At 37.9% G+C, this 12,013-nt stretch overlaps 1 protein-coding gene across 1 annotated transcript in view; it reads left to right on the top strand.

Annotated features, from left to right (window-relative positions):
- Positions 1 to 277: 277 nt before the first annotated feature.
- The window catches only part of LEF1 (lymphoid enhancer binding factor 1), a 506,814-nt gene continuing 495,078 nt past the window's right edge, over positions 278 to 12,013 (top strand). The window contains exons 1-2 of the mRNA XM_044060380.1: positions 278 to 1,742; positions 7,017 to 7,083. Coding sequence (XP_043916315.1) covers positions 1,548 to 1,742; positions 7,017 to 7,083 — 262 coding nt within the window. The 5' untranslated portion in view covers positions 278 to 1,547. The remainder of the gene's footprint in view (positions 1,743 to 7,016; positions 7,084 to 12,013) is intronic.

The raw sequence follows: 12,013 nt of genomic DNA, 5'->3' as shown, positions 1-12,013 counted from the left end.
GTATGTGTTCGTTTGTAAATATGGGATGTCACCGTTAAATTAGCTTGTCAGTGTCCTTGTCCCATCCCTGGCATCAAAACGTCTTTTTTATATTGTACTGGTTTCTACTTACCAATCATGAACTATTCAGCAGGCGCACAATATCACCCCTCATTCACATTTGGCTTGAGGAATTATATAATTTAGTCACCCCTTATTACCAGTACTCAGGATAAAATGAGTAACACCCTGGCATCAACAGTCCCTCCCCCTTAGTAAACTAACCTTACTAAAGCTTTCTTCTGCGGAGTCTTCCCAGCTGTGTTATTTTCTCGGTCTTATGTAATTAACTCGCAAGTGTTCAGGTTTCCTGTTTTGTACAAGCTCCTTTTTTTTCTGGTGGGAAGGTTTGTTTTGTTTGCCCTACTCCCCACCTCACGCTCCCATTTGTCCGTTTGCTTAGTGGTGTTGAGTTTAAAGCACCCCCTCCAAGTCAGTAGGAGCGGCGGCTTCTCTTTCATCTTCAGTCTCGGAACTAGAGGGAGAGAAAACCATCACAGAGCAAACAGACTTCTACGTTTACTAATTTGTAACAGTCCAAGCCGAGTACTACTTTTACAAGTGCATCCACGCTCAAAGCCAGAAGAGAAAAGTAAAAGGAACTGTATCAGAACTAACTATATACATTACTACTGTCTTGTACCTAGCACAGAAAAGTACCCCGTCGACCTAAAATTAAATCGGCGCCACAGTGCACTCAGTATAAAGTGGAACAAAACCCGAAGCCAAAATATATTCACCAAACGGCTAAAACCCAGTAGTCGAATTTGCGACTACAGACACGCAGGCGACCCGGATCCGCCAACCCCAGCCTTGAAAAGACTACTGGAGGAGAGTTTAGCGTTGGAGGAGGTGGGCGTGTAAGGGTGCCTTGCCTCAACACATGGAGTTAGAGAGAATGGTTGTTTGGTCAGGAAAGTTGTAAGTATTGTGGGCTACAGACCGGTCAACAGCTTGTTTTCGAAGAACGAAAAAGAAACTGAAGGTAAAAACGAATAATGTTTGCTTTACAACGAAGACGTGAAAAGTAACCAGAAAAATCTGACTTTTTGTCAACAAAGGAAGCTGAGTGCGCGTGCTGTTAGTAGACATTTCACTGTTAGTCACCCGGTAGACTTAAGACTCACCTCTCTGACTCACTGCATCACAGCCTTCACCTATCAAACAGTCTCTAAACTTTGTTGTTGAAGACAATTAACACGCCACAGGGACATTCTTGCATTTACTAGCTTTAAACGGGAATAAGTTCGCAAGGAAGGTTGTTTTTGCTGTTACTTCCAAGTACGTTCTGTGCTTTATTTTAATTTCGCCCTTGAGGATCGTAGAAAGCCTTATAACTTGCTATCCAAAACGTGATATCGGGGATAAGTTCCTGAAGTGTTTTTAGCCAGGAAGCCCTCATTTAGCTTGGAGGGTGTTCTCCAGTAGTACTGTATATCGTTATTTGCGGAGTTTGGATATATCTGTCGTTCTGGAGGATCACTTGCTGGGCATCGTTTTAAGTTAAGATGCCTCAGTTATCGGGTGGCGCAGGCGACCCTGAACTCTGTGCCAATGATGAAATGATCCCTTTTAAGGACGAGGGAGACCCTCAGAAAGAAAAGATATTTGCGGAGATTAGCCATCCCGAAGAAGAGGGGGACCTGGCAGACATAAAGTCTTCGTTAGTTCACGAATCTGAGATTAATCCGAACAGTCTTGAGGTAAATTGATGGAGCCTCCTGTCTTGGGGAGGAACGCTTGTTAGGGCTAGTTTTGCAGTTGCTTAATAAGGATTCATTTTTGTTTACGGAATGAAAGCTGTAGCGATGCAGTGTAAAACAAAGTTTACACGCTTCTATCACACAAGATCTAGTCTACAGCGCAGTAGTACAGAATCTTAAACCCTTCTGATGCGTGTGGCCTCTTCCACAGTTTTTAAATGGTCTAATACATCTTTTGCTCAGTAAGGAGCATTTTGGACATAGCTTCTTTGGGCATTTTGGAAATTTCATTGTCATTGTAAAATGACGGACTTTGGATGATACAACAGCGTTATTTGCATCCTGCCCCAAATGCCTTGTTGTGGTTGTTGCCGGCTGTAGAAAAATGGCACTGTGCCAAAGCAGTATTTTCTGAACATGTACACACACCCACATAGTCTTTTAGCTAGTATTGTATGGCGAAAATGAAGAAGCTAACCATTTGTGAGCCTGTGGTTGCATTACCAGCAATCCTTTCATATGTGGTTGCCAAAATAAAATTGTATAATTGTAACTATAATAGAGTGATATATGTAATTATAAAACAACAAATATGAAATATTCAGGAATTCAGAAACTGCTGCTCTTGACAGGCAGTTGATATAGGGCATTATTCATGTAAGTTGTTATTTGCATGTTTGTGCATAAGTAATTTTCTTGTAGCTACTTTTTCCCACTCTAACCTATTGTACTCTTGAAACAGTATAAAGTATCATTAGTGCTGGTCAGAAAACAAAATGAGAACCGGCCAGGGATATTTGATGTGTGATAAAGCATTTATAATCGTGAGTTGTGGTGGATCTGTGCAATAACCATAAGAAGGAAGTTTAGTGTCAGAAGAAGTAGTGATATAATTCCGGAGTGCATGTAGGGCAATAGTGTTTTATGAGTGGGATTAATTAGGTAATAGACTAAGATTTATCTAGTAACCAAGAGGAAATTGGCAGGCTTGGCCTAGCTGTCATTCTCTGCAGCTGGTCTCTAGCTTATGAATTGTTGAGGATAATTCACAGATTTTATGTTCCACTATGTAATGCATTATCTTCGTTTAAGCTACATAAAACTTATATTTGTTGGTAGCTAGCTTCAGTAAGACACTGCAAAAGTGCTTACTAACCTGCTTGTGGCTGACTAATGATAGCTGTACAGTATCTTTGAGACCCGGTTTTTTTTCACAAAAGTTTTGAACTGCAAGGTAGGATTTGTGGGGCTCATTGCTGGGTGCTTTGCTTCCTGTCTAGCATAATTACTGCAGTAGTACTATGCTAGAGTGAGTGACCTTTCCTTGGCCTCACTTATGAAAGAGTTTAAAAAGTTTGCCACCTATTCCCAACCTTGTGTAATCTTACCCACTGCTGCTGACTGTATATGCAGCAGTTTCATTTTTGACGTTCTACATGATGAGTATTCTGTAGTGGATTCATCATAGGTTCATAGAAATACTTGGCTAATGACCACCACAATCTTTTTAAGCCTAGCCATGAAATCCAACCCAGGTGTGTCCCTTTGTGTCATGGCCAGCCAATCACCGACTGCACTGGAAATCTGTTTACGCACTTAATTATTTTCCTTTTAACAGGCATAATTGGTAAATATTCTCAAAACCAAGTACATTACACTAGCATTTCACAATATGATGTACATGTTCAGAAGAATAGGGGTGGGGGTTTACTGGAACTGTTAGCGCTCTAGGTAGTAATTCTGGGAACATTTAATCGCCTAAGATATTTTTGTCTTGGTTAAATGTTGCTGCAGCTGTTGGTTTGAACGTGAATGTATCCCACTTTCTAGAGTAAATATATTGTTTAAAGATAAATAGGTTTACAACCTTTATATACTCATGTTCAAGCTGTTTTGCAAGCTTCAGATTCTGCCAAATGGTTAATGTTTTGAGAGCCAGAGAACTCTCCCAGCTTAAGATGCTGTTGTATATAATGATAAAATTTGTGCGAGTTGAACGTTAGGCCTTACTCAACTTCATATTGGTTATATTTGTGTTCTGGTCTCGATCTCTGGCCCAAGTTGTGGCTGAAGTAATCTTAGCACACTAAATTTTTATTACTGTCTTTGGTTACATGTAGCTATACAAAAGAAAGGATAATTGTTAGTTTCTTTAATGTGCAAACCATCTCTATCATAAGCCAGGTGTTTTCAGTGATTTTATATAGCGTAGAAATATGGCAGATAAGGATAACTAAGCACCACCTTGTTGATTTTATATAGCGTAGAAATATGGCAGATAAGGATAACTAAGCACCACCTTGTCTGTCTCATAATTATGAAATCTTTTGGATTGAATTATGTTTTTGTAAAATAGCTACACTTTTCTGCAAAATAATGTCATTATTTATGATCTCACAAGTTTCTGAAGTATTCTGTTATTGAGAGAGCACATTTTCTGTATAACAGTCTTGTTAAGATACACTTGCAGCTTGTTTCTCTTATAGCATGCTTATTACAGGGGATATTTTCCTCTTCTCTGACCCTCCTGGCTTCATCCATTGTCAAAACTTATGAAATCTTAGTCTGTCTGGTATATTTGTTCCTAATTCATTGCATCTGCTTATTATGCTGTTAAAACAGTTTATTTGCTCCATTTGCATTCAAACTGGCTGTTTTAAGTGCCAAGCCACATTGGAGGTCTTGCATTTTCCAGAGTTGCATTTTTTATATGTGGCTGTTATTTTGAATTTCTTTCATAAAAGCTTCAGTATTTGTGATGGCAATGATACGCCTGCTCTGGATGTTTGTCTAAGCTGCTTTGGTTATTGTCTGTGTTCAAGGTCTGAGGGGGTGGATCATGTTTTAGCCATGAAGCAAGAGCAGCATACATGAAGCATACTTTTGTTGGGCAAAACATCATTCTGTCTTTGTCACATTACTGTCATTTAGGAAATTTAAACTATTAAATTATGGTACACTGATGAGACCTCTTTTCAGAATTGTGTTTTAAATTTTTTTTGTCACTTTTGATCCTGATAGCCTTTTAAGTGGGTGTAAATTGTTGCATGCTTTTTAATGCAATACACTGATGGGTACCTATAGCAGCCATTTATGCAGCTGGATTGTAAGTAGTCGTCAGATTATATTGCCTTGTTCTAGCTCCCTTGAGCCTATTGAGATCACTTGGGGGAATAGAAGTTATAAGTGTTTACACATGTTAACAAGTCCACTTTGCATCATAAACCAAGTAGAGGGTTTTGTTCTAGTTTGTGTAGAACAACCCCATTAAAGTTGACTGATTTTTCTGACATGGTCCACCAACATTACAATGCAAATAACCACTGTACCGCAGTGATATTTCCGCATCTCAGAATTCTGCAGTCCTTCCTAAACTAAAAACTAGATTAGTCAACAAATAAGTAATTTTACCTCTGAAAATGTATGCTTATTCATGTCCCCTTTTTCTCACCACTTTTAAAACGACCAAATAAGTGTCTGATTTATTTTAGTATTTGTCTGTGATTCTGGGGAGAGTTATGGTAACCACCCTTACTGAAAGCATTAGTAAAAGCAACTTGGCGGTTCATTAAACACTGGTTATAACTGCTTCCCTTCTTACTTGTGTTTTTGTTTGCTGCTGTAATTTTACCTGTTAGCACTCATTGAGCAAATGCTGCAGTTTTTTTCATCCCAAATTTAACATAACCATAAATAAAGCCATAAATGGTGTTCTTTGCTGCAATGAAAGATATATATATATATATTTTTGTTGCCTATGATGCAGTTCACTGACAGTGTTGCATTTTGGAATATATGAAAAGCATTATCATAACTCAGCAGTTTGGAACTGTATTACAATACAGAGCAGTAATGTGTACTTGTCATTTAAGTATTTTCATCACCCATCATTCTGACCACAAATTAAGTAGTATTATATAGTATTTTAGAATAATTCAAGTTGCATTACCTTTTAAATTTGATTTTTTTTTTGTTTTGTAAATAGTTACAAAAGACTTGCAAAAGGTATTTGAAATATCCCTAAAGCTTTATAGAGCAAAGTTAAGCAGAAATAGTTGAGCAGTAATTTGTTAATTTGACACTAGCATTGTTTATAAGATAGTCTGAGGTGTACTATCAGTGGAGTATAGCTGAATTTTAATATTAAATTTATGGACTTGGGTACCTTTTTATTTGGGCATTTCAAAAAGTGTAACTGACCAGCATTTTAATCTATGGAACTAAATACAAAATTGGAAAACACTGTTCTAGTGCAGGAGATAATTCTCCATTAAACGCAATAGAGAGAGAGAGAACCTGCTGAGCTGCAGTGTTTGTTGCAGAGTAAATCTAGCACATTTCATTTTGTACAGTAGTCCTATAAAATGCAGCAACATTTATTTTGATGGGTAAGGGGTTGACATTTCGGTTCAGTTGCATTCCATATAGTTGATTTTGCTTGGTTTCTGGACCTGTTTGATTTTCATTGTATTATATATTTATTTATATATATATATATATATATAAGTGGAGTGTTGCATATTTGTTTTTGTCAGCAAGTTTGGGGGGGTTACCCAAGGTTACACAGTATGGAATTGGGCACTGTGCTGTAGTACTTGCATAAAAGAAAAAAAAAACTTTTAATTTGGGGGAACTGGACATCCACCTTTTTATAATGTGTCCAGACTGACATCTGGGCAAGAGATAGAATAGATTGGGAAATAATTTTGTTGTTTAACCACTTAAAATATATATAATAATAATTCTGCTCTGTATGTACGCAGTACTGACAGCACCTTTTGGCAAATCATTTTGGTACATTTTGAGTATGCAACTATTTTTGTGAATATGCTGGTGACTGGTTGAGACTTGGAGAGAGTTTCCTTTTCATAGGTTGTGTTTAGGGATGATGTATATTTGCTAATTTCTAAAAATGTTGTTGGGACACTCTCTCTCATTTTATGTAGATGGTAGTTCATTCAAAAACTACGGTGTTTTCTTTCCTAACTGGCAAGTTTGAAATCACTGCAGTCCATTAGTACCCGCATCCGTTTTTAGCTGAGATAAAATGATGGGTACATTCCAAATATTTTTTAGTTTGTCGCTTTAAATTTCTTCCGTTTCAGTCATTGAAATGGCTTAGTCACTACTAATTCACTTTAAAGTTGTGTTATTAGAAAGAGACTCTGTAATAAGTACCATTCTATGTTTTGTACTAAACTGTGCATTCAGGCAGAACTCCTTTTTTATTTCCTGTTCATAAATTTCTGATACAGGTTTTAATCTTTTCATTAGGCAGCTAGACGATCACAGCTTTCTCAGGATGCCTATCATGACAAAGTGCGAGATCACTGCGAAGATGGTGAGTACAGCCTCTCACTTTGTTTTGTATTACCTACTTGTACTGTAGCTTAAGATGCAGACTTCGAGTTCAGTTATATTTTGTGGAGCTCTTAAAACATTTATTTAGAGCTGCACTATAACAATCAGTGCAGTATACTGAAAACAATAAGCATTTTGTATTTACACCATATACAGGCACAAGCACATCTGTTTTTGTGCTCATTATTTGCCTTCAGTGTTTTGGTTTTGATTTACAATCTTGTTTTCTTGGGAGATGGCAGACAGTTTGACCAGTTGTCGAAAATCTGTCATCACCCAGGATTACTGTTGCAAACACTTATTTCTTTTTGTGGCTTAAAAATCATGTCGGTACAGATGATGACTTTGTTTGGCACTTCTTTTGTAATCTAAATGTACAGAATTATAATTCAGGTATGTTTTGAGGACATTACTGCTGTAATTATTGTGTTCTGCACTCTCCATATAACACAAATGCTTTTGCTTTAGTTCCTCATTCGAGTTTGTGATCCAGGTAAAATGCCACGTGTGTTGCAACGCTGTTTACTGTCAGCTGAGGTACACAGCATCTTTGCAAAGTATTCTAGGCCTTGATACTGTAAGAGGTTTGAATAATTTTACTGTAGGTTACTCTGTTTACATGTTGTTCTCATGATAAGTAAATCTGCCTGGTAGATGCATTGTAGACAGCAGCATAACTATGGAAATCTGTAGTAGTAAAACTGTCACTGACTGTTAGTAATTTTAATTTTATGTGTAGTCACATGAAAGGGAGGAAACCCCCTATGGGCTGAATGGGTCACAGCACACAGCAAGATTTGCTTGCTGCACAGAGTGGACTTCATTCATCATAATTGCTTCTAATTGGCGTGTCCAGACTGAATTGCTGAGCATAATCTCTTTCTGGGAACAAGAATAGGAGGTGGAACCTTCATGGACAGTATCCATTGCAAACTCCCTGTACTATATCTTGTTAGAAAAGCAGCCTGTATGGAGAGCGTGCTTTTCAGCACAAGACAAAAGGGGGCACATTGCTTTAAAACAGACAAAAGGTTTGTTTCTGTTTCAGACAGTTCCTAATTCAAATTTGTTTGACTTTTTTGAATGTTGATACTACTATGCAAAGCTGTTTCTATGTGTTATTTAGTGTGTGGCCACATTTTGAGGGTGGACTGTTAACTTGTCCTCCTCCTGTCTGGTATATTTTATACTGATCTAGATTTGTTGCTTGTAACATTTCTTGCAGTCTGGAGGTACATACTGTTTTTCTTTCTCTAGATGCAAGAAATCTATTCTTAAATATTACAGCTGCTCAACTTGAAGTTGGTTAGCATGTCCTTTTTTTTTTTTTTTTTTTTTTTTTTTTTTTATTGAACAAACCCAGTGCTCAGGATTTGTAGAAAAAGAAATGCTGTAATATTGAAATACATTTGTACTTAAGAATTGCATCACACTGTAGACATTAAGAGGTGTGTCCTTTTTTTATATTGTGTGGGAGAAGTGACCATTTTTGCTGTGTCGTGTTGAGCAGAGTGTGTCTTGAAGAGGTACATATAAACATATACTGTGCCGAAAGCAGTTCATCCATAACCTCATTTTCCATTTTTGCACATAGGGGTCAGGGTAACCATCATCTAGCACCAAGTTTTACTCAGCTTGGTGGCTAGCCCTGCCAAGGTAGTTATTCCAAAACACACACACAGACACACACCCCTATGGGCAATTTAGTGTCCAATCCACCTATGGCATGTCTTTGGGATGTGAGAGGAAACCAGAGCACCCATAGGAAATCCACGCGAATACAGGGGTGACATGCAGACTCCTGTACAGAAGGTACCCCATCTGAGAATCAAACCAGGAAACCACTTGCTGTGAAGACACTACCTGCTGTGCTCCTGTACTGAGAGCAGATGTGGTAGCGCAAATGTTCCCTGCACCAAAACAGGACTGGATAGTTAATGTTTGAGTTGTAAAGGAAAGCTCATTAGTTTTGCAGATGTGTAATAAGCTAGAAGTGTAGCTTTTACATGCATATACTTATTTTCTGCAGTTTTCAATATATCACACTGCAAGACTCCTAGATTAAGCCTCAAAATGTTTGTAATTGGTATGTGATTTCTGACTAAAATATTTTTCAAAGCATCCTGCTGAGTAGCAGACAAGAGGAGAGGGATTGTGCCATATTTTAAAATTTCTTTTCCTAAAGAAAGCTTCAGAATTTTTAAGAAATGTGCAGCCCTGCTCCATGTTTGCATCTCCTATAATGAAACCAATTTGTACAGTAATACCCAAAATAAACCATTACTAGAGAGATTAGATACTGGTTACTGTCGCTTACACAATTTTGACCCAAGCCAGTGATTTCAAGAATAAATCATAAGTACATAGACTTTCAAGGTGTATGCCTTAAATTTCTGTTATGCCATCATTTGTAAAATGGGTAACAGATAAGTGCAGTTTAAACACAAACATATTCCTTCCCACAGAAAACATCACATGTCAGACAGCAGGCATTTACACCCGAAGCTTTTGAAATGCAATATTGTCATTCTCCAGCCTCCTCTCCAGTTCAAGATGGCATGGTGGTTATACCAGTATGTTTTGAATTTGGGCTGAATGTGTAATGGACAGGCTCCTTTAAGATAAAATCTGAGACATTGTGCATTTTTCTCACCATCCAGAGACTGGTGAAAATTTCACATGCTCTGTGAATGGTCCTATGAACCTGTGAGTGTGTGGGTAAGTGTTTTCCTTTGCCTGATGGCAGAAGGAGAAATATGATGGGCCACTTTAAATGTGCTCCGCTAAACTTCATGAGCTGAAGTAATTTGTGCCACAATCAGCCTTTGCATGCTACTTCATGAGTTCTTCCCTGTCTAGGGGTGACTATTCCTGTTTCTGACATGATCTTGCTTACCTGTAGTCCCCCCCCAACACACACATCTTCTGGTGATAGTGAGAAGAGCTCCATTTCTGTAATCTGTGGTCCACCACCATCAATATTTTATTCACCCTTTTGTGGCTTTCTTATAGACTTCTAGCAACTTGCTGAGCTCTCCTTTTATGTCACTAGAAATATACATTCTGCCTGTTTTGTGAGCTCTGAGCTCTGAACATACTGTAGCATCACTAGATTACTCCTGCAGTCTGTTCCCTGAGGATATACCCCAACATTTTGGGCAGTTGTCCCAGTTCTGTCATTGCTCTTGGTTTTCATGCCCTCACCACCCTTTTTTTTTTATAGCTGTTGCCCAAATGGTGTAGTAATTTTGTATTTAAATGCATTGACCTTCACTGACCTCTTTCTGCTCACCTAATTAGTCTTTGTTTTTTTTTTCTTGAATACTGCCTGCACTACCCAGATTCTCTGGAACATTGCCTGTAGTATAGTATAAATCTGGAGTTTTGTCTGGTGTTACTCTAGTTTCCTTTTATTGATGCACAACTATCCAGCCATATTAATTAGCATCTGTAAAACGCACACACCCATGCATGTTTGGTTGCCTTTTTTTCAGGACTAGAAAATTGTTGTATTGTCAGTTTTTCTCTCTAACTGATCATATTCAGAAGTTATGCTTTTCTGGTAATGCATTATAGTTTGTGGTACTATTGTGGAATTTTCTTGCGCTGCTTTTATCTATCCCCTGCACAAGTTAATGCGCATGTATACAAGGTATATCACAGATGTGTCCTACAATTAGAACACCTTTTTACCTGACTACACATGGCCTGGAGTGTATTTATTGATTTAAGATGCCAGGAGTTCACAAGCAGTGTGGCCAAATAAATATGCTCTGCACATTTTGCCGTTTTTCATAAAGATGTGGTCAGTAAGGAAAGGTACAGCTCTATGCAAGGTGAAATGCTTTCCATAGGATTGCTGCGCATATTTTGAGCTGGCATGAAGACATTACTGTAAAATAAAATGCTATATCAGCTAAACTGCCATTTGTTGGTGAAATAGATTTGTTAAACTTGGTAAATGCTGGATGCATTTTTTTCTTTTACTCCGCTCCAGTATCTGAAGAACATATGATAAATGACATGCATATTCCTACAGCGTAATGCTCAAGATTCACATTCCTACAGCTTAGCTTGTGTTCTGTCAGCATCTTATCTATTTTTCCATATTCAGAGATGCACCTTTGAGACTTTTTTGCTTCTGTTTTCCTTTCAAATTTTGAAGTAGAAACCTGACCTAATTAGATAGCAGTAATTCACTCTTAGTGCTGCTTTAAACCCATAAAGTGCAGATACAGAAGCATGCAACGCATTTCTGAAATACTTTCTTAAAATTAAGTAAGACGTGTACATATATAAATGAAAATGATGCCACATGCAACCGAGATGGATTAAAGTAAAGGCATGACTGGGACAAAATAAATTCAAGGACTTCAGACCAACTGCTAGAAATGAACTTTTAACAAGATCTGAGATCACACAAAGGAGGAATGTGTAGGATTTTCACCATGGTAAGGTCTGAGATCACACAAATGAGAATATTGTAGGAGTTCATACTACCATAGGGGAAGAAATGTGCTTGCCTACCAGGAAAGTCAATCTAGGTTGAAAACTCAGTTTTGGTGGAGGCCCAGGGAGAAAAGCTGCAAATAAGTAATACTGTGGAACAGATGTGTACAGTTCAACAGCTAAGATATGTAGCTATAGTGGTATGTTGTATATAATGTTGTTTTTGTCTCCTGGTTACCAGGAAAGTCCAAATAGACAAAATCCCTTTCCAATGGAGGCCCAGGGAGAGAAGCTCCACATTACTTTTTTTTCACAAGCCAAACGTGCATGAGCTAACAATAAAACTGTTTATATGGTAAATTAATGGAATGTTTGAAACATAATCAAAATACTTTTTCTTTGCTCGAGTTATGATGATCCCTGACTCTGTTACCACCTTACACAGGGGACGTCAACATGAC

The sequence above is a fragment of the Protopterus annectens genome, chromosome 2.part0 (genome assembly GCF_019279795.1).
Source record: "Protopterus annectens isolate FY-2018-M chromosome 2.part0, PAN1.0, whole genome shotgun sequence".
Taxonomy (NCBI): Eukaryota; Metazoa; Chordata; order Ceratodontiformes; family Protopteridae; genus Protopterus; species Protopterus annectens.
The sequence above is the reverse complement of the archived record's forward strand: the minus strand, read 5'-3'. Positions and strand labels throughout refer to the sequence as shown.